This window comes from Pholcus phalangioides, unplaced genomic scaffold (genome assembly GCF_987345545.1).
Source record: "Pholcus phalangioides strain wild (caught in Gottingen) unplaced genomic scaffold, Ppha-v1.0 ptg000011l_1, whole genome shotgun sequence".
In the NCBI taxonomy this organism is placed as follows: Eukaryota; Metazoa; Arthropoda; class Arachnida; order Araneae; family Pholcidae; genus Pholcus; species Pholcus phalangioides.
This window is the reverse complement of record NW_028301604.1, coordinates 18942269-18966472: the sequence shown is the minus strand read 5'-3', so window position 1 is coordinate 18966472 and position 24204 is coordinate 18942269. Positions and strand designations below refer to the sequence as shown.

Below are 24204 nucleotides of genomic sequence, written 5' to 3'. Positions count from 1 at the left end.
TTCCATACGGGTTATATCCTCAGATTCAAGGCATTCGTTTACGATGTTTGCTCGGTGAGGACGGGCGTTGTCATCCATGAACACAAATTCTGCGCCCATGGCACCCCTAAACAAACGTATATGTTGTTCCAGAATGATGTCCCGATAAATTTGGGCCTTCATGGTTCCGGTTTGAACATGCAGATCTGTTCTGGAACCCAGTATAATTCCACCCCCAAACGAGCAATGCTGCACCACCGTAACGGTGTCGTTCAATGATGTTGTCTTGGTGGTAACGGGTACCTGGCGTTCTCCATATGAAAGTCCGACGTGAATCAGACTGCAAGCTAAACCTGGACTCGTCGGAAAACATCACACAAGCCAACTGTGACGATGTCCACATTGCATGTTCTCTACTCCAGGCTAATCGCTGCCGACAGTGAGTTGCCGTGAGCGGAACACATCTGTCAGGCCTGCGAGCATATAGACCAATATCTCCCAAACGTCTGTACACGGTTTGCCTTGAAACTGTGGTACCCGTGGCTGCAGATAGCTGACGAGACAGGTCGAATGCTGTGCTCCGTCTGCTTCTTTTGGCAGTTACTGCCAAATACCGGTCTTCATTCGGCGTTGTAACTCGGGGGCGACCTGTACTGTAACGTCTACTGACATTTCCGTTATCTTGGAATCGTTGCCAAAGCCTAGAGATGCCACTTTGGGCAATTCCAAGTTTCTCGGATACTTCCATTCGAGTATGCCCACATTCCAGGCGGCCGATAATTCTACCACGTAAAAAATCATCCACATGCGTCCTCTGTGTCATAACTATTCGCTTATGGCACTGAGCGCCTTACAGAACTGTTGTGAACCATTTTACTTCTTTGCCACCATTCCTTATATACCCCCCCTCTTACACTCTCGTTATTGTGAGGTACTATCGGCATCATCTGGTGGCTTCCTGAAATTTGCATATCATTCTTGCAGATGTGTGTTATAATTCTACAGGTGAAATTTTTACTTTAGATTTCGATTTCCGTGTGATTCTGAATTATCCTTAATTTATGGACATGAGTGTATCTTTGACAATGATCTATATGTATATATAAAATTCATTTTCTGTCTGTGTGCGCGTGTATGTTCTCTACAGCCAAATTCTGCATTTGCACCAAACAGGACCCGAATTGAATGATGGGCTACTTTAAAAGTTTCTCAGAGCAGGGCAAATGCCTGAAATGGGCAAAAACTATTAGGAAACAATGGTTCCTGGACCACAGCAATCACTTGCGGAATGTTTACTTTGCTTACCGTGGTTCCCTAACAATGTGTTTCAGACATGTATAAACCTTTACAATGGTTTGTCGCTTCTTCAACTGCTTCGCTTACAACCGATTGACAAGAAATTCGTATGATCTCCGTTTGACGAATCGGTGATAAATATGGTAACCACTTCCCTTTCACTCTTAGATGTATATAGTAGAAGGACACATCACGGAAGTAAAAAGAGCTACTTTATTCCCGTAGGGTGGCGACAAAGCTTCGCGGAGATGAGGAGAGAAGAAAGAAGACACAGAGAATTTTTTGAATTTATTCCACTGGCGTTTGGACGCAATATTACGTCCTTGATCGTAAAGTGGTTAATGCTGCCAGTATTATGTATAATAGTTTATACGCATATAATGGTTTTTGTCACTTTTTCAATCCTTTCAGTAATTGAAGAAAACTCGGGCAGGCCGGGTATTATAGCTAGTTTACTAGATTTGTTTATAACACACAGTTTCGATGTGATTTGTGTGCTGCTTATGTAACCATTGCAATTTTATTTTCACTTTTTCGCGAGAACTAGACTTGACAGATTTTTTTAAATTATTTTACCAATAATTAGCATCCTAAAAACTGTAAGAAGCACTAATTATTTTCAAGAAAGTTTTTTCATCACAGACCTTTGCTATTGACAAAATATCTTATGAGTACATAAGAAAATACTCACAACTAGCCATCACAATGGAGCAAGTCTGTTTATCCAAGGGGTAAAATTTCAAATCCATTGGACAGGAAAGTACGAGAGAGATTCTGTGAGGAATAAATAAATAAATTTCGGCAAACAATCTAGCATAAAATTTCTGAAATAATCATAAATGTACGGTTTTTCATACCGATAAAGCTTTATTACGATATTACCTTGATTCATAGTTAATAATATGAATAATTACAAAATATATCTTTCGGTTGTTTGATGAAATTTGTTTTAAAAATTGTAAGTAAATACCGTAGACTCTCGTTAAACTGGCAGATACCAGACCAGAGTGTGCCGGAAGTTAATTGAAAAAGCTCATTAAATCAATATAAACTTCTGAGCACAAATATGCATTCACATGTTTAGAGGCAGATTCATGGTTTTGCTGCCTGTGTGTAACATAAATTTTGCAGCCCTCCTCCCATTCAAGTCCATATTTTTTCACCGCTCATTCTTTAATCTTGCCACCCTAGGCTATAGCTTGCTTAGCCTCAGCCCTTGTAAATACGCCCCTGTCTCCAAGTCACTCTTTTAGTCACTACCATGCTTGAATACATTCTTGATCATTTTTTGGTCCCTATTTTGGTTGTTTAGTGGTCGTTTAGTTTTTGGTTCCTGACTTACTAGGACACTCCAACGCTCACACACTCTCTAGGTCCCTCTTTCAGATACTCATAGCACACACTTTAGATAAGTTTTTTGCCCGTCACCGACCTGGTCCCTCGTTCTCTAGGTTGATCTTCAGGTCACTTACACTGTTTGCACGCTATTTCGGTCATCACATGTGCACACATTCTACCTCACTCTTCTCGTCCCTCATAAGCGTGCAGAATTTATTGGTCACTCACTAATCTAGTCCCTCACTCTTTAGACAGAGGTGGTTTTATATTTATGCTTTTACTGCCTCTGACCTATAAACATTTTGTTGAACTTCTCCTACTTTACTAATTTTCTTGACCCCTCAGTCCTCTAATTTGCCGCCCCTCTGAATCTACCGCCATGGGTTATAGCCCTCTAAGCCTTCCTGTAAATACGCTTCTGGACATGTTTTCCTCTTCTATGCTTGAAGAAAACTCGCCTAAAAACGCCGGATTATTGGACGAGCCGGACTACTGCACGGCTGGATTATCGAGAGTCTACTGTACAAACTTTCAAATACTTATTTGCTTACAATACGTAGGAACACAATGGTATTTGTTCATGACATGGTTTGTCATGAACAAAATCGATGTTGAGGTGTGTCTTTAATTTTGATTTGCACGTTTATATGAGTTTCATATAGATTCATGAACATGAAACTTACCTAATACTGTATAGAACGTCTCCGTTCGGATATATCCGTAGAAGCACGTTCGGCATAATGATGTTATGAAAATGTCCATCTTTTTCATTCGAAAAGAACAAGTCTGGTTTCCAGATCTTCTCAGGGTCAGTGAGGGTAAGGTATCTTACTTGTCCGCCCATGTCATCGAACTGCAGACGCTCGTCCCGCCATTGCTCTCTGAATGTCAACTGTACACTGTACTCCTAGCAACGAAAAATATTTATTTTTAAAGTATGATTTTTCTCCAATTCCACTGAACCGCCGGTCATCCCAAGACTAGTGCAAACTACCGCTAACGTGCTCGAATATACAGGGTGTCCTGTAAGTCTTGATGCGACTTCTCATCAACCGTTTGTCGTAGAGGTATGGTTTCAATTTCAAAAGTAATGCTCAAAATATATTCAAAAATCACTGTACCAGTTTATTTTAATAGCATTAAAATAGAAAGTGTCACAAAATAAAGAAAAAAACCTCAATTTTTATACGGTCCCCCTGTCCTCAAAAGTTCAATTAGAAAGTTGTTGCCCTGTCTCTCCTGAGCCCAAAAAAAGTTTCGAGTTTTTAAGTGCAATATTCGCTGAAATATCTGAATTCAAAAATCGGAGAAAAGTTGAGAAAGACCAGCATAAATGAGAGAAAGGCGCGTTGTCCGTTAGTTTATGTTGTTCTTTCCCACCTTTTCTCCGATTTGAATTCAAATGTTTCAGCGAATATTGCACTTATGAACATAGTAATTTTTTTTGTCGGCCTCAGAAGAGACAGGATACAGGGTGATTGCTACCACAGTTTGAGCATTTTTTCAATTGGAACTATGATGAACGGTTGATAAGATAAAGGCCGCACCAGTACTTACAGAACACCCTGTAAACTTATACGTTCATATGGGTAACTTGAAAATATGCACATGATGATTACTAACTTAGTTCATTAGCCTATAGTAGAAAAAGTGCATGAAACTGAAAATAGTCAAGTATGACGCAATGTGGGAATGGCAACGGGGGACGCTTCATTCTAAAATTTTAAGATTGACAGTTGCGTGTTTTCTAGTTTTAATCTCTGCTAAGGGCATAAAGGTCTACTTTTTTAATATGTCTTCAAACGTTGCTTTTAATTAAACTTTTTAGTATTTTACGGGTAGAGTACATTATTTTTCCATATCTAATGGCTTCGCTTCCAGCTGCGCTCTGCATAATACATTTAATTAGGATTCTTTGGGTGGTTACGAAAAGATTAGCGTATAAGATATCCATTGATTCCCATGAAAGATGTCGTGGGAACCGTTGTTACCGCTAAAAAAAATTAACACCACACTTATGAGTCTATTAAAAGAATACTCAGTCCTTCATTCACTGGTGTTGGTTGTAGAACAACATCCTCAGGCGCGACTTTTGAGAAGCTCATTTGAATATTTCTTTGATGTGAATGAAAGTGTGTCACTTATAAATTAGTCGTCATATTTTCATGAATGTTGAAGGAACAACTTGGATATGTAATATAACTCTTTTCTGATACTATATTAGTGCAATCATATATAAATTTAATTTCAAATATTGCTTGTTTTATTAATATCAAATATTTATTCAAATTATTCAAATATTGCTCGTGCATTATCGTATCAAATTTTTTTATGAAAACGCGTATACTCATCCAGTTATTTATATAGATTCTTTCTTTCTTTAGTTACCGCACACACCAACTTCAGCCATATTGCCATAGGGAAATTTGATACCGATTGAATTTGATCGGATTTGTTTCTGTCTAGAGGAGGCATCTTCAACCCGTCGCTCGCGAGCACCACGGCGCTCCCTGAACCATTTAAAGTACTCAATGCTAATGTACGATTTCGTGCTCGCGAGCACTCTTGATCAACTTTCCAATTAAACACCTTCTATGAATTACATTCAAAGACTGAAATCATCCTGATTTCATGCATTTGTATTTCAAACTTGCCGTAAGGATACTCTTCTTTCGATGATGGGTAAAGGCAGTGCTTGTGACTATCAAAATGTTCAAGACCTTTTTTCTAGAGAAAGCACTACAGTATAGAAACTGCAGTGTTAAAATGTTTTTACCTTTGTTTTATTTGGACTGGATGGCACGCGTTTACATGTCGTATTGTACATTTTGTAGACGAAGGGAACTCGGCGATGGCACATATTGTGAAGGTTCGATCTATTGAATGGCTACATTTATGAATAGGAGTTTTATCCTGTAAAGTCAGTGATAGAAGGTGGGACAGCTTAAAAAAACAAAAACAAAGATCTTCTTATAATTGACCATATAGATGTGACAGAAAGATAGCGAAATTATGAGAGTGTCGATGTTCAATAAATCTAGAAACGAGATGATATAATATTTAGTAAACTACTACACTGATTAATAAGTGAGCATTGAAGCGAAAAATTTCAAGTGAAACATATGCATTTATGTTCCCAAATTCTGATAATAACGAACGTTCAGTTTATTAATTAAAGGTGCATTAAAAATTGGAAGTACTAGAGCGTGTTTAATGAGGATTTATTAATTTAGTTGCTCACGGGAGCGATTTCATTTAGCTTTAATCTTCCTCAAAGGCGGTGCTTAATCCCTCCTTTGGGCTTACGAAGCTTCCGAGTTAATTAGAAGGCTTAAAGAACCGTCTTTAGGTTGCCGATATCTTTATCATTAGGTTTCTTGGATAGGAAAGTTGCTCCTGTAGATTTTCCTTTGAATTTTTGAAATATGACATGCTATTGAGATTGAGTAATCCGTCAAATAAAGTTTAATTACTATGCTGTATCTTTTCTTATGCGTGATAATAACGGAAAACTGAATTTATTTTTGCTTATTTGATACGAAAGCTGTAGAGTTTTTGATAAAATGCAAAAAAAAAAAAAAATAATAATAATAACAAGCTCTTCATTCTAAATATTCTAAGAAATATTCAATGTACAATTCAAGTGCGTAGTACGAAACTATGTAGTGAGATTTTTTTTGTTTTGCCAGTAACTCGCTCAGATTTTCTCCGGATACATAAAAACGTACTTGAAAACATTTTTATGATTTTGAGAGAATTTTAAGATATATTAAAGTTTGAGAATACAAAGCGTTCCGGGACAAAGTAGTACTTTATTTATTTTGAAAAAAAACAAAAAAACAAAAACAGTATTATAGATTTAAAAGAAAAATTACTATTTTTGGCTCTTTTTGTTCCACATTTCAAAAATAAAACTTTCATTATGTTGTGCTGTGATTGATAATGAGTGAACTGACAGCAAATGAAGGAAAACTGCAATAATACATTTTCAAGTTGCATCATTTGTAATTCCAAAAATCGCAGAATGTTGTAACGTGTCTAGTTTCATACCTTTTCCAACATGCCATTCTAAAAAAACTACATTCATTTCCGTGTAGTACAAAATTATCTCCAACAAGTTCATCAGAAAAACGACGAAAGCTGTCATAATTACTGCTAAGAGATTCGGAACGACTGATGAAAAAAAACAACAAAAAACAACATTTTGAAATAAAGGCATTCTATGTGCAAACAGAAATATCGAAAGAAAAAATGTTTAATCGTGGCATTTGTTTGGGTTCAGAATCAGGTGTTGAAATTCGTTCTTTTAGTCCAAGGAATTCGTCAATCGAAATAATTCATGGCGTGTTTCCAAAGAGGATATTGATTGCTATACACGGTAAGCATTGCTATACTGATCCACATTATCTGCACTCTGCAAGTTTAAGCTTAAAAGGACACGCCATGGTCTTGAGCGAACCTTCACAAAGGAAGTGAAATCACACGAAAAATTCAAGAAGAACTAGTAACTGTGTGAAGTTTTACTATTCTTCCAAGTTTGAGGTAGATGTTCTCGAGCAAATGAGTTACTTGTGTGTGTACATTTTACAATCAGCGTCAAGAAAATGATTGATGTCCATAATTTGTAATGTCTTGAACATTTAAGATGTAAAAACTGGGATTGCATTCCACACATGCAATTCCTTCGCAGAAAAATCGACGGTACTATACTTCGATTCTTGTATACGAAATGAAATCACCGTAATGTAACCAACAGAAATGGTCCAGCGGCTCGCCGTTGCAAAAGTAAAGCGGCAAATAACAAGCAGTTTTGATGCTCGTTCTACTTAACAAAATACATTAGTGTTTTCAATGAAACAAAATAATCTTTATAAAATGTCAAAAAACATCATCTAAAAGGGTTGTGACACAATAAGTTCAAAGGAAACTGATAAAATCCTGTTTTTAAGATGTTTTCGCAATGAAGAAAGGTATCGTGTATTCAATTACGGTGTATTATTTCCATTTTTTTTAACGTTAATTAGTTTGGGAATTATAGTCTTCTTACAGACATAAAATTGCATTCAGGTTTGAAGAAAAATCTGTCTATTTACTGTGTAAAAGAAGTTTGAAACTTCGTGTCATTCATATTAGGGACAATACGTTCACACACATGATACAGATCAATACCGAACGTCCACGGAAATTTCAAATAACTTTTCTCAACTGATAAGAGATAGTGCATTCAGCTTCTCTCTGACGATAAGCTGAATTCATGGGTTAAAAAAATGAACTGCGATGCATTTTAGAAAATGCTGACTTCTGAATTTGAAATAAGAATGATTTCGAGAAAAGAGGAGGAGTTGCTGAAAGATTGCATTTTGAAAGAAAGAAGTTCTGAAGCAATGCATGATTGAGTTTGACTTCCATTTGAATTTCAATCCAAGTTACAGTGGTAAAAATAGGGAATAATAGTCCCCATAGAAGCAGCCAAATGAAAAGTATATTAAGTCTGAATTGTATATAATTATAATTTGCATCTTTTGAACACAATTTGAATTTTAACTGAAATTGGAAGTCAGTTCATTCAAGAAAATAAGCTTGAATAATGCAGTATTATTTTGCTATACAATCGAATGATTTCACACTTGAAATGTACACTAGGTTTGATCGGCAACGTTTTTTCATAACAGTATACATTATGTCTTCTTGAATTTTTTAAACATAACAATTGAGTGATGAAGATTTGCTTGATGAAAGAGCTTAGATTGGGAACAAGAAGGGAACTCTAACCAAAATTTGTTAGTTTGATGACAAATACGCTTATAGTACTCGAAATCACGAAGAAAGATATAAAACGGGCATTTTCTTCTCAGAGAGGAGTAATTACAATAACAGGCTTAATTAAAGGGAGAGTTTTGTGATGTTCTAGATAAGACTCACTGGATTATACTTTGACAAAATGAACTCGTCGCTAAATGGTGCAACTAATTTCAAGGGATCGACCAACTGAATTGAGATATACAACAGCTGCGCGTTTCTGACATTGACAAAATCCGTGACATCCACTGAATATTCATTGGCATTATCAAACAGTGGAGCTCCGGTGACTTCCGAGGATTAAATTAAAAGTGCGTTGGAAGCAATTTTTTTAAAACCATTTCTTTCTAAGTTTTAAGGTTTGATGCTCAAAAACCAGCCGTTTTAAACTGTAAGGCTTATATGTAGTCGCCTGTTTAGTGATTCGCGTATTCTTTCACGCTATAAAATCTCTTTCGTGCAAATATTTTACCAAGAGATTTCTATTTCTGATGAAAGAATTATGAAATAATATATTTCTCTGGACTAATTTTGATCATTTGATCATTTTGTCGCAGCCTGGTTATTTTCTGGAACCTACAATTTGTTGCCGATTCCGATCGGCAGCCTTTTTTCATATTCACCGAGAGGTTGGTGCTCTAACCCCTCGATGTAGGAATCCCTGTGGTAGTATTTTGTTACTGTGGTAATGTCACCATTCCTGTTGTAACCCTGTGTTAGGAAAGTGTCTGACAAGGACGAATCGGGTGTCGAACTCGCGACACCTCTAAGCATACATTGGTACTTTAGGCGCGTATCGTATCCACCGCGCCCTGGACTAATTTTGCTTATTGCGTATTTTTCTGATTTAAATAGACAATTTTTTTTCTTTTCAATGATCATTTATAGTGAGAAAACGAACATTCCAAAAAGTCCGATTTCATGCCAAAGCAATCCATAAATTGCATATTTTTGGAATATTTTACTAAATAAAAACCATACGGATAAACATAAAGGAGCTAAGGAGAATTTCTTTTGTGTAACATAAAAATAGAGGGAAAAATTAAACTTCTCTTCAATCAATAAGAATAATTGTGCTTGAAGAAAAATTCATTCTGCATTTCCTTTCAGTGAAAATGAAGTAATAAATTGCTGACACATACAATAATGTTGGATAACGCAATCAAATTTTTTGAAGAAAAAAAGAATGGGCTATAGTAATGAATCACAATATGCATCTTTTTCTTCGCATGCCAACACTGTCAGCTAAAGCAGATACTTTCGATGCAAACTTGTAAATTTGGCAGAAGAACGACATTGAACGACACACTTTACAGGAGGTTGAAATACGACATCTGTCCCAAGCAGAACTAATTTTTCTTGAGCATGATTTTGAAAGCTTCTTTGAACGGAAGCCCACAAGAAAAACAAAAGAATGAATTTACTTCATTCTTTTCCATCTTCCCATTACCTTTCACACACTTTTTTGATGCAATAAAGTAACTCCAAAAATACCTAACGGAAATTCAAAATTGACACATCCAAGAACTGTGCACTCACTTTCTGCAGAAGCTACTTTTGATAAAGTGCCGCAATCAGGCAATTTAAAAATTTCACCTCAATTTATAAAAGCCCTGAATTTGACAGTCCATTAACCGGTATCGATAACTTAACACCGACCATGTCGCTCAAATGCCTCTCGCGAGAAACCTAAAGAAAGAACGGCATATTGAGTTCCGGAATAAAAAGAAAGATTTTCGGTATATCGTAGCTCCACGCAGTTAGTAGACGATGGAAAGGCCTGCATTTGAAAGAAAAATATTATTTAATATCTTTATACGATAATCAATATAATTTTTTTAATATTATGAACATTTCACCTCGAGCGGAATAAATACACAATCAGACCTTAGAGATTAGGGGGATCTTATTAACTGCGCTGATTGTTAAACATCTATCAAAAAGCACTACTTAAACCTAGGGACAGTATGTTCCATCGAGTATAAATGGAAGTAGGATCACTTAATCCGTTTATGTACAAAATAATCAAATACTAACTTTGCTCGTTGTAACTCCTCAGGGGTATTAACATGGAACAAAAATTCTAGCTTTTGAATTTATTTCCTAGGCATAAAAAAAAAACAACTTTTATGCTTGAGAGTGAATGACAGTTAAGGTGGATAATCCCTTTATAAAGCTTGTCAATCCGAGTCCGGGGACAGCTAAATAATTTTATAAATGAAAGTACACAGCTACACTCAACAAATTAATGCACGTATACTCTAAGTATGGATATGCTGAGTCGAATGTTTTATCAGTGATCGGTGAGTTCAAGCATCTATTTCCTAAATTGGGATTGTCAAATTTTTTTCGATAGAAAAGTTGTTTTGAAACTTCTTTTCACAAATATACTCCTATGTACATATTCCAGTGAGCTGATGTTCAATTCATTTCTCGTGTAAAGAAAAAGTAAAAAAAAACACCTTAAGACTTTCAAAATTTTGTGGTTTCAATTATTATATGGTGACCGTGCTGTGGCAGTCATCGTGACACCTGCCATGACGCCTTTACTCTTCGATCATATTCGAAGTTTCATACATTGCTCTAGTGATTACATTTGTAAATGTAAAGTCTGTCATGCTCTTTTAATACAATAACATTTTCAGAGTCCTTTATGTTGACTAATGGTGATTTGATAATCTTTCTTGATACACACGTATGTGTCTGAAGCACCATGCTCGACAAAATATTCATTTAGAAGAATTTACATTGTAATCTATTTTCATTTATATTTGGAAAAAAAATGTCGAGAAATACTTTTTCCCTTCCCCAACTTGGTTTACACTGCTGTCGCAATCCTTTGTTTAGAATAATTTGTTATATGACTATGTACGAATAGGGAGCATGACTTTTCATTTTGGACAACAGGTCATCATGCTACAAACTTTGAGTAAAGTGTGATGTGGACGGAAAACTGTTATTTAAAAATATAGAAGAGCGTTTTCGTCTTAGAAGTGGGCCTTTGGTGTACATCAGGGCTCAGGCCCACGAGAGTGGGCTAGGGGACCCTTGGTAAGATAATTAAAGTTAAAGATAATAAAAGTCTTTGTCAGGGTCCGCGGTTGTCTCGGGCCTCGGGGAAGCAATAATTTTTATGGCTTTCAATACAAAGGGAGCGGAACGAGCGTCTTCCTTTGTGAATGACTGAACAAGTACGGATTACTTCACGCCGGCTGTGGTTTTTGCGGTTTATGGCCAACAAAGACTTTTATTATCTTTAGACTTTTATTAACTTTAATTATTTTACCTTATTTTAGCCCACTCTCGTGGGACTGAGGCTTGCCATAGTTCCCAAACTTTTCGTTTCATCTCCCCTACTTCAGTTTTTTTTTCCCTCGTCGCCTCCCCCCAACTTAGGATCCTATTTATACCAGTAGCTTCTATCGCCTCCTTGGACCATTCCATCGCCCACTTTGAGAAAGACTGGTGTTCATAAAGATAATTAGCAACTCGTAATTGGGGTGGAACAAGAAATAATAACAATCATACATTTAATGCGAATAAGATAGAGATTTGGAGTTTCTGAAGTCGTTGACAATAGCAATGGTCCTACTGTTGGAGCAGCATCAATAATGGACATAATCATTTCGCAGTATAAATATTGTATCCCAAGAATTTTTTCGTCCCTTGAATTGAAACTGAGATAGTTTAAATATGGTGATTGACAGTCACAGATCGCATCGCACTTACCTGGTTTTAAAATTCATGAATCATTCAAATATACTAATCAGCGTTTTCCAAATACTTTATAAAACTTTCGTTCCTATAATCATGAATATATGCAATATCCACTACGTCTTTCAACGAATGTATACAGGGTGATTCAGAAAAGATGGGAAAAACTTTAAGAGGTGATAGTACACACCAATACAAACAATTGTCATCAAAGAATGCATGGTCTAACATGAAACGCAAACGCACTGGCGCGTTTCGGAACGGTCGCTCCGCAAACGTTAAGACGGCATTCCTGTTGAAATTTATACAAATACAAATACAACGCCACAACAGGCAAATTGCCCAACGAGGTGGCTGACTTAAGAACATCATGGATCCCCGAGCCATTTTTTGGAGGCGCAACCTACTACTGCTACACCACACATGCATCCCGCGGAACCCCCTCCCCGCGGAACCCCCAACGAATCGGTACACGCGGGAATGTGCGTGTACGTGTAGTGAAACCTGACGTGAAGTTTTTTGTTTCTCTGTAATGCTTGTTATGTGTAGTGCTGCCATCTGCCACCAGTTTTTCTAACTATGAGTGAAGTGTTATGATTGAATGATTTATGGGAGAAAAGAACACCATGCATGCAAATGTAACCTGGGGAAGAAGAAGAAACGGTATACAAATCTGTGTCACCGTGAAGAAAAGTCGCAGACTCAGTTTTACTGAAGTGCACCATTATCCCATACGTTACAACTGTTAGATCGGTTGAACGTTGGAATAACTTCACAGGGCTAGCGTCCATACCTTTTATTCACTGTGACGCAGATTTGCATACGGTTTCTTCCCCAGGTTACATTGCATGCAGTGTTCTTTTTCTCCCGATAAATTTCAACAGGGATGCCGTTTTAACGTTTACGGAGCGGCCGTTTCGAAGTTCGCCAGCGCGTTTGCGTTTCATGTTAGACCATGCATTTTTTGATGAGAATTGTTTGTATTGGTGTGCACTATCACCTCTTAAAGTTTTTCCCATCTTTTCTGAATCACCCTGCATTTTTGTCCAAAAATCGTGGAAATGTCAACCAAGTGTATAAGATTTTCTCAGATCTCATTGCATTTTGCACGACAATGATGAATAAAGACGTTTTAAGTAAGGCTGATCTTAGTTACCAAATATTAGAGTTTAATGGCGATTAAATCATTTGAGTAAAGTATAATAGCAAAATATTACTTACCATTCGTACATCGTCGATTTCGCTGATGCTTCGAATGTAAATGTTAACCCGAACCATTGCGGGACCGTCTGCAAAATTGCAATGATAAGGTTTAATTTTTATAATTTTTTATGTCTTCATATGCATTTAAGTTATATGAAATTTTAGTATCAAATACATTATTTACTTGACGTAAGATATTTGTACGGTATTTTCGACTACCAAAGTCCTCGATAGTTACTTTTTCATAAAACGAAACGGTTTTTTTTTATCAAAGAGCATTAATCATACTCAAAAAGTTATTTTTACACCATTATTACAATAAAATTAGTACCTGTTGAAAAAATTCACCTTAATAAACGGCTTTGAATGTAAAATATTCGTTTCCAACAAGACAACAAAGTAATTGGTAATACTAGTAGCTGTAAGTAGGCCGACATCTTGACCTATAATCGTATTTATAAAATTTCTTTATACCTTCAAATTCATAGAAACGTGTTCGAATTTAATGGTTTGTATTTCAAGGTATAGAAGTAAGAAATTCTGATAGACGGCAAAAAACCTTTAACACTTCATTTTCTTCTTTTTGTCAGCTTTTGCAGAAAAAAAAAGAAAGAATTCAGAATTCACGGTTGTATGCAACCGCATAATAACAATAAAAAACCGTGGATCGTGGGTATAGAAAATCTCGCGGAGGAAAGAAATCAATTTTCTTTGGAATGGAAGGCTGCCATTTCTGTAGATAGAAAATGGTAAAACTTTTTAACTAAAAATTCGAAATAGAACGCGCATATCGTTAAACTACTTTATCGTTATGCCGACGATTCCAAAAGAAACTTAGGTTTTTGAATTTGTAACAGTACAATTTTTAATAAAAAAAAAAGATAATGTTCACATGTTTTGACACTGTTCCATGGTTTCGCTTTGAAATAATGTTCTTTTCTGGTTAACTAATTAGAGACACAAAAGATTAAATACAAGAAAAGAACAAACATCGAGATTACTTGTAAATGAAGAAAAACAAAATTTTTGAACACCAACATAGAAAAATAATAAAAGAAAATTGTGCACAAAAACATGAGAATAATATGCCAAATTAGTTACTGAAAATTGAATCTCACACAGAAAAACTATTTTTTTTTATCAAGAAGTCTGTTAGGTCCTCGTTTAATATGTTTTAGACTTTTCTTCATTATTATACTCGAAATCAAAGAATCTCTTCGTGAATATTTTGAGAAATTTACATACATGGCAACATGTTTTTTTAATTAATTTTATTAATCTTTTTCTTTCATGATAGAAACTCGGCGCATGAGTAATTTTCTTTTAACGTATTTACATCAACTTTACTTGGATGCAAATAAGGGGAAAAACAAACTTTTTAGGTCCTTCACTTATGATGTTCTTGACTTGAGAATAGCTCAAGTTACGAGATAAATATGTTTGCTAAAAAACGCTGCAATTTTCGAGCAAATATTCAACTACTGAGTATGAAACTTAGATAAGCTCATTTGACACAAAAAAGTGTTTTTTTTGTGTCGAAAAAAAACAATGACTGTGCTTGTCTTGTTAGGAAAGCTAATTTTTATGCTTCGATCTCAATCGATTTTTCTACAAGGACTTTATAAATATTTTAGGTAGTGTGGAAAGAATCAACGGAATCTCCTTAATTTTATATAAAGAGGTTGGGTCACTGGATTTTCATGATACGGGTAAACTTTAAGGACGAATTAATCACTTAAGTATAAGTATGTCAATATCAAGACTCACCAATCATTTTTGAGTCGCGAGCACCATTTACATCATGTATGACAATTATAACATACATGCACGCTCACACTCAGACCAGTATAATGCGAATTTTCACAACCAACTTGAATGGTGGGGATAAGTTGACCTTACAAGCACAAAATTGGGAACAAATATCAAGCACTCCTCAATGGTTCAAGGAGCACTGAGCAACAACTTGAAGGTGACTGCACTATATCGTAAAACATACTTAGTTTTAGAAACGAATTTATTGATGATTATGGTAAATGATTTTGATTGAGCGTCGGTAGCATTTTCCAAGTTCATACGCAAATTCAGATAATTCAGATTTTCAATATAGATAGCCTAGTATGAAAACGTTATAGTCTCTCAGTTTCAATTTTTTTTTTCAAAAAGTTCAATTTTTTCAGGAGAAGCAAAAACATGCATACTACTGCAATTGTGCTAGTATACTTTCCGTAGACACAAAAACCTTACTTTGGGGAAAAAAATTCAGGTACGAGATTTTCACACTGGGCCATCGATATATCTTTATAACTTATTTAATAATTATTCTGTGCAAATATTTATATTCTTAACAAATTGCTCTATTCATAAAACAAAATATCCATCCAAACTGAATAGCCAATTTCTTAGATGTTTTCAACGATGAATGCTTGACTATTAACTTTCTTCTTTTCTAGACGAATAAAGCAATGGATTCTAATTGCCCACGAACAGTTGCTTCATTAATGATACTACATGTAAATTGGTCCGTATTTTCATTCGAATATGAATTTGTTTTTATTATAAGCTTTAGCGCCATTGAAATTCACATATACGCACATCAAATTAGCGATTATGTACGTTTCTATTGCAGAATGGTTCTAGACTGTTTTGGAAGCACAGAGAAATGCGCATATCCAATGTGTACATAGAAATTCTTATAAATATCAATATCTATAGTTACTGACCTACTTGAAGGACATAAGATCTTTACAGATCACAAAGTAAATATATTTTGTGTTACAGTTTTCGATTTCATTTTATGTTTATGTATTTTGTACAGTTGTTGTGTTTTGTACAGTTGTTGTGTTTTGTCTGATATAATAAATATAACGAATAATATAAACGATACTTATTATTCGAATTAAAAAATAGGGAATTATATAATTATACAAAACAATGAAGTGTATTATTCTCCCACCGCCCGCAACATTTGCGCTATCAATGTGTGATGCAGGGCATTTGAGATCTTACATTTTATTAATTAGTGCTGTACAAGGATTATTTTCGAGCTATATACAGTACGTATATATTGCGACAACCATTTTCATTTTCGTCGAAATTGATCGTATCAGTATCTTTCGGCCCAACCGCTTCGTAATTAAAAATCGATTTTTTGGTACCTCGTAAAGATATGACGTCTTATTATGCATTTAATCGGGATTTTAAAGAATCCCACGAGAGTTTTTGTGTTGGGTATTGAAAAATTGAGATAGAAAAAAAAAAGGACTAATTACACACTCGCCAAAAAATCCCATTGATACAAGAAAAGCATTTTCACCTCCTGGTAAATAACATAAGCACATAGACGTGTAAAGTGCTGTATTTTGAATGGTTTTAAACTACTGTATTTGATCTATTTTAAAAAATGGAAGCCTGTGGATATAATCTCTCATTGGGGGGAAATAATATAATATATAACTAGAGTAAAGTATATATGCAAGACCTATTTATATATATATATAATTTTTCCATTTTATATATACATATATACATAATTGTCGTGTCCAATTATATGAGGAATCTACATCAAGAAACAGGGGAAGAGCATCACACAATTTTTTTTTACGAACTAAATATAAAACTTTTGACTTAAGTGAGAGAAACAAAAATTCGAAATTTCATTGATACTTTTCTACCGCATTTGCATAATCTAATTTGTCTTAATTAACTTCATTGCCATGCTACTGCACTGTACTTGCGCATATAAGTATAACTTTCATCGACATTTGACTTGTTATTACCATGCATTTATCTGTTTCTTGGTGTCTATTAATCATAATCAGACAATGCTCTACAATTTTGTAGCTGACGTGATTTGTTTTTATATTTCGTTGCTGCTTAATTGGACTTGTTAACCGTCTTATTTTGCCATTGAGTGCATTAAATTAATCCGAACTAGATTGCATATGTTCAATTGATTATTAGAAGACTTTTTTTTGTCAGAACCTACCTCTTCTTAGCAGTGAAATCTGTTATAATATTCTGCCTTCTGACTTTATTTTTTCTCAGTATACTTCAGTGAAGAAAAAAAAAAATTCATTCACGTGAAGTTATTTTGATTTCATATATACGAAGGACAAAAATACTTGAAGAACATATGGGGAAAGAATTGCTTGGCCTCTCCTTTTTTAAAATGCAAATTCGTTGATTTTTAGGAAATGGAAAATTATATAAAAAAATAATAAAGGAATGAATATTCTGTTAGAGCCTCATTCATTATTTGAAGATAATTCAGTGGAATTCTCTTTGAAAGCCCTGCATCCCTTTTCCATCGTCTGTTTTTCCCTGAACGCCCAGCTACTTATTTTTTTTCTCCTTCTTCATCTGCGCTATGCTTAAGTCATTGATTTTGCTATCATCATTACTCAAGTCATCATCATCAGAAGGAGCTACTTTTATTCAGCGAAAGAGAGTTCCTGGAGAAATCAACGAATTTAATTTTCAAGACAAAAGGGGCATGGGTTTCTCTTTAAGCATGCGCACTTCTTTTTTAAATTAAACCGGAAATTAGATCGGCAAACTCTTCCTCATGAACAAAAAGGATCGCTCGGTCAACGTTAGTTCAGACCATTCCTCACAGAGTATTCCCTAATCAATGAATCCCAAGTTTGCATAGGATAAACATGTTTTGCATTTCTTTTATTCTTACGATGGAAAATTTTTGGAACCGAGAAGCCAGGAGGACTTTTTTTTCTATGTCAAAGACACATATTCTTGTGTACAATTTCACTTTCGGGACAATACCATCCCACAACGGTAACTTTACAAGCATGATCATGTGTGGTTATCTAGAGACATAAACTATGATAAGATTAAAATAAAATGCATTATTTGTGGTTATAATTTTTGAAGTTATTTCAAGCTATGGATGTTATTGGTAAATGTTGAATTGACGATATTATAATTTGACAGAGAGGGTGCTGTAGCCCAGGTTTATGAGATATTCTCCTGAAACACCAAAGGATGTTTAGAAGTGTCGCGAGTTCGATACTCGGTTCTTCCTTGTCAGAAACTTTTCTGATAAAGGGGTACAACAGAAACGGCGACATATATATATATTATTACCACATATTGCTACAGCAGGGAGTCCCACATTGAGGGGTTAGCGCACCAACCTCTAGGTGAGTATGAAGAAAGGCTGCCGTTCGGAATCTGCAATAAATTGTAGGTCCCGGTCTAATTAGCCCTCGTCTGCAGAAAATGACCGTGGTGCGACAAAAATGACAAAATGATAATTTGACAGAAATAACGCCGAACTTTTGACTGCAAAATATAGCTAATAGAAAATTTCCACCAAGTAACGTAGTTGGAAGAATGATGTAGAAATGCATAACCTATGCAAACCTCAAAATGACGGTTTTACTTAATGGAACTGTTATCAGGTGCTCGTAGTAACGTTAACGTAGAACTGTTTTGAGATTACAGTACACTTCATGTATTTACGAGTGCATTCGGCTAATTTGATTCTTGAATAACCTTTTGGATTAAGGGATTAGAAATTTCCCAGATTGCCTGCCACTGGTAATTTATTGCAGTCTGAAGTACCATATACACATTTGTTTGATTTGTAGCATTTCAATATCTCATAATGCAGTAAACCTGTTTAAGTTGGACACATACGGTTCCATTAAAATCTGTCCACTTTAGAGAGGCGTCCAAGATACAACGGTACAAAGACATATTTTACGGCATCATTAAAAGGATTTAACTAGTAGAATATGGCAAAAAAAGCTAACTACATTTAATTAACATTTTGAGTAGGTGTTAGAAAATAATTGTGTGCAAAATATCTCTTTCATTGTTTCATTAATAACAATATCTTAAAATTAAGAAATTTAAATTGCAGCAATTAAATTAATCAATAACATATTTTTTCTTATCAATGGTCAACTCCACTAACTGTCGTTTACTCATAATGCAAAAGTTAAAATTATATTTACTTTCACACTTTCAGAAAGTCTAAAATGATTCTTCACATGCAGACTGGCACACTATTGAGGACTGAATGAAAATTTGAAATGCAGAGCGATTTAAAAAAAAAAAAATCTTAAAAAAAAAAGTGCAGAGGTGCAAGAAAAACACCATAATCTGACTGTTACACCCTATTTTGTAGGTTAACCGCCACAGTGGTGGTCGGCTGAAGTTGGTTTTCTGTGATTCCCAACTTCAAGGCGCAAATACGTGCCGATCTCCCCTTTAAAAAGTCTCGGCACAGAGAGCAGCAACAGACCTACAAACAGTAAAAATGCAATTCAGTCATAACACATCACTCACTTCACTTCTGAAATATAGATGGCAGCACTGAAAAATCAAACACAACACTACAAACGCACTCAGACTGTTAGGTACATTACACAGTTACACTTCCGGCACAGCTCACTAGGTATTAAATCGCCCATACCATAGATGGTGATAGACCTGAGTTGTGCTCGGTTTGAAAGAAAGAAAGAAAAGGTTAACAATGAAGTTGTTTCAATAAATCTGTTTTTAAATCTGTGTGAGATGTGGGGAAACCTGTCCTCCCAACAACAACTTCATATACACTGTTAAGCATTCAATACTTAAGCAGATAATCAGCCGACAATGGGATGCACCTGTCCAAGATAAGAAAGCAGAGGGTGTTCAATGTCCAAGATAAGAAAACAGAGGGTGTTCAATGTCCAAGATAAGAAAACAGAGGGTGTTCAATGTCCAAGATAGAGAGTTACCGAAGATATAGAGTATTGTGGACATGCTTTGATATAGGATTATAGCCAGTTCCATTAAAAACTGTCCAATATAGGAAGGTGTCCAAAGTGACAGGTTATGCTGTATATTGTTTATAATAAATTAAGTTTAATGAAAAGGTTAATTAATGTTTTCAAGCTTTTAACAGCGAGTGATGATTTACACTGATACTTCTAAGACGTTTTGCTAAGATTATTTAATAATTTTGATAATTTCGTGTTAAATAATTTTTTATTTTTGGGAAAAACCGTATATATACCCCAACTCAATTCAATAACGGCGTAATATTTTCCCGTCGTTAACTTCAGCATTGGGATTCTCAGTCAATGTTGATAAAGAGATCCAAGAGAGAGAGAGAGAGAGAGAGAGAGAGAGAGAGAGAGAGAGATTGTAAGTTTCTTTCATCATAATTGGTTTTTTTTCCTGTTTGTTTTCCAGCCACTTTTATTTTAGATTAGAATCTTACACAGAAGGGTAGAATTATTATTGATACACCGTCAATCAACTGCTTCGACAAGGGGACACCAGTATCGTCTAATAAGGGAAAATTCCTGGTTGTGGGTGTCGCAGGGAGTTTTTCCCTCAATAGGGTTGTCAATAAATGGAATAGCTTACCTCCGGGTGTAGTGAATTCTAACACAATTGACACGCTTAAAAAGAAGTACGATAGACATAGTGGGATAAATCGAGAAGCTATCCATACTTAGTTAAGACAACCGTAATATTTTTTATGGGCAGTGTATTATATATTATTGAATTTTTTTGGTGATATACGCTTTTGTATTGCGTATTTTGGTTATATTTGACATCCATACTTTTTATGGGCAAATTTTTTCAGCCACCTCGTTGGAAAATTTACCAGTTGTGGCGCTTGTATTTGTATTATACACGTTTTCTGTTTTATATCGTGTCAAGCTTTCGAAACTACTCTGCAATTAGCAACTTAAACTTAACAAGTCTTCTGGAGGAATTAATAACTTATTGTAGAAAAAATGTCAGCATAATGAGCTTGCATTATAGGTATACTCCATGAATATATCTGATATTTTGTTTGAATTGATGTATGTTTAGAGCTGGAAATATTTCAGATAAAAATATAAAACACGTAGTCTTTTATTTCCCCATTTGTTTTGACTGATTTTTTAATTCAAATTTTATTTCAGTTTTAATTTAAACCTTCTACTATGAGATTTTTGTTATTAGATGCACTTTTTGATTTTTGTGAGTTTTCCTCAAAAAGATTGAAAACACAAATAATTAAGTAAATACAATTGATAAAGAAACTACTCGATGCATGAAGAATTCTGATTGGTATATTTCAGGGAAGATAAGACTCAATGAATAATTATCACCCCCCCCCCCCCGGATATTAGAGATTAACAAAACGAATTTCTTGTTGCAAAAAAAAAAATATTCGTGTGCAACGCTTGTGAGAATCATTCCTCACACTTGGATAAAGACAACCATTTATTTTTATGGACAGTGTATTATAAATTTCTCATAGTTTTCAGGTTTTTCATGCAAATACAAATACCAAGGCCGCAACAGGCAAATGGTCCAACGAAGTGGTTGAAAAAAGACGCCCATAAAAAATATGGATGCCAACTATAACTAAAATATCGCAACCGATTTCAAATTCATAAAATATGCTTTATTTTGGGCTGCGGCATTTTTATATATATAATATTTGGCACCCAAAATTTTATTTCTTTTTTTTCTCAGTCACCGCATTAGGCATTTACCCTGTTGTGACCCTTTAATTAGTAATTGCATTTGTGATTGTTTTGGTAATACTTATTATAAAATAAAATAAATATTTCAACATCCGATGTCACATTAAATATTATTATGAACAGGAATAAAATGCCCCAGCTTGGAAGTTCTGCTCTTTTAATCTCAAGTATTCTGATTCTCAATCTTTCTATTGTTATGAGGGAAGATATAATTTGCTGCAATGTAACCAAGTCTAGATCGGAAATATTTGGGAAATTATAAGAAGCTCTCTTCCTTAGTCTACATTTAGGAAGCTCTCCCACAAGGCACGTGTAGCGCATCGCAATTAGCGACTGCTATTGTAAAGCCCGTGATTTATTGGGGTCTTCGAACGGAAGTGATCAAGTATTTTCAGAGAGGCCCCAGTGAGCTCACACTGTCAAGTTTTCCGAAGTAATTTAATTTATTAGACGTGCCATGCACAGTCTCATCCCTTCTGCGCCCTTTTCGCTAACGGTTACGCGTCCCAAGGGAAGGGCGTGAGGATTGTTACGCCCAACCATTCCATGGTTGTTGAGGGTGAGGTAAAGGAAAAATCACAAAGGTTCTGCAATCGAGCGGTTACAGATCTTATCGAAAGGAAGATACTGATTATACGCGATGGCGAGTACAGAGAAAACGCTATATACTCAGCATTTTAAGTATGAACTCCAAGTGTGACGCTATGTTATATTGTCCTCGACAAATTATTCAACTCAAAATAAATTGGTAAAGGGAGTTTGCCAAATCATGCTCCAACAGAAGCTACATCGATATGAAACTCTATCGGGACCGTAAATTTCGGACGACTGTATTGTATCTTTATATTTGTTTCACAATATCTACGATCAAAATTTCAACCTAATTAACAAATCAACTTAATTAATGAACGCTGCTAGGTAAACATGTTTATCACCATTCTGTTATATTTGAATAAAAAGGATTCACACGTGTGGAATTTGACCATTCAGAAAATTATCCAGAGAGAAATAGAAACTACAAATTCCGTCTCAACTTGACGGAATATAAATATTTTGTATTACGTATATACGGGGTGATTATAAAAAAACTATCACGAAATATGGGCCCCTAACTATCATACCATTCACAGAAACTGAATGAAATTTTGGCATAAGGTATTTTGATGTATGCGCTCAAGAATGATATGGAAAACAACAGTGTCACTCTAACAGTTACGGTTACAGTGAGAAAATTTCGAAAATATAAAATGGCAACACCAAGTTTTTTGTATTCGAATGCAATCTCCATACTGAAAAACACTAAATAGCGTTGGAATGGCACCTGTAGCACGAAAATCCCCGGAGCAAAGCAAGGAAAAAGTAAAAAAGGACTTTGCCGTGCACCAGAGCAATAATGTTCGTTTCATTCGTCACACCGTTTCTTCGGCTGAGATCCCAGCCTGATTAGTCCTCCACAAGGTCATGTGGAAAATTTGTGAAACACAATAAAATGCTTTTTTTTATGCTGCTTCTCTGTCCTTATTGGTTGTCCTCACTTTTAGCCTATCTACCGCTGGTGATTTTCATGCTACAGTTGCCGTTCGAACGCTATTTAGGGTTTTTCACAATGGAGATCACATTCCAATACAAAAAACTTGGTGTTGGCATTTGATATTTTAGAAATTTTCTCACTGTAACCGTAACTGTTAGAGTGACAATGTTGTTTTCCATATCATTCTTGAGCGCATACATCAAAATACCTTATGCCAAAATTTCATTCAGTTTCTGTGAATGGTATGATAGTTAGGGGCCCATATGTCGGGATAGCATTTTTATAATCACCCTGTATATTGTAAAGTAGTTGAAGTACCCGGCGTTGCCCGAGCTTTAAGGGTGACGTGAACTCAAGTCAAGTGACGTGATTTCAAAATTGATACTGTGTGGAAATATTAATATTTATTTTTTGTAAAAGAACAATTAGAAATTCCTTGCTTAGCATGTATGACTTCCACTGATAATGGGAACGCAACAACGGCAATGAGAACCTGAGTTGGGCGACGTGTACGCAAGATGGGTGTCGTGATGGGCAACGCTTTAATAAAAACGCCCTGTGGGAATAGGGTTACCAGACGTCCTCCTTTTTGACCTCATTTCAAACGTCCTCCTACGTTTTGGAAAATTAGCCCTTTGGTCCTTCCTCTTTTCAGGTTTCCGGAATTTTTTTTCTCTTTTTCTTAGAATTATTTTTTTTCTACTTTGAAACATATATCTTCATTAATATGAGTATTTTTGTGGTTTTTTTCTATTGACCAAATAGCCGTCGAAACTCCCAGAATTTTTTTTTAAATTAAGAAAAAAAAGTCAGAATAGTGTCGCTACCCATCTGTTGTGAAAATTGGGG

General features: G+C 35.3%; 1 protein-coding gene across 3 annotated transcripts in view; it reads right to left on the bottom strand.

The window, feature by feature from the left end:
* LOC149080175 (glutamate-gated chloride channel-like) overlaps positions 1–24204 on the bottom strand; it is a 261050-nt gene that overhangs the window by 22552 nt on the left and 214294 nt on the right. For all 3 annotated transcript variants that reach the window (XM_089239210.1, XM_089239211.1, XM_089239212.1), the window contains 3 exons: positions 13348–13415; positions 3297–3520; positions 1967–2049 (listed from right to left, as the gene is read on the bottom strand). In XM_089239210.1, coding sequence (XP_089095336.1) covers positions 1967–2049; positions 3297–3520; positions 13348–13415 — 375 coding nt within the window. The remainder of the gene's footprint in view (positions 1–1966; positions 2050–3296; positions 3521–13347; positions 13416–24204) is intronic.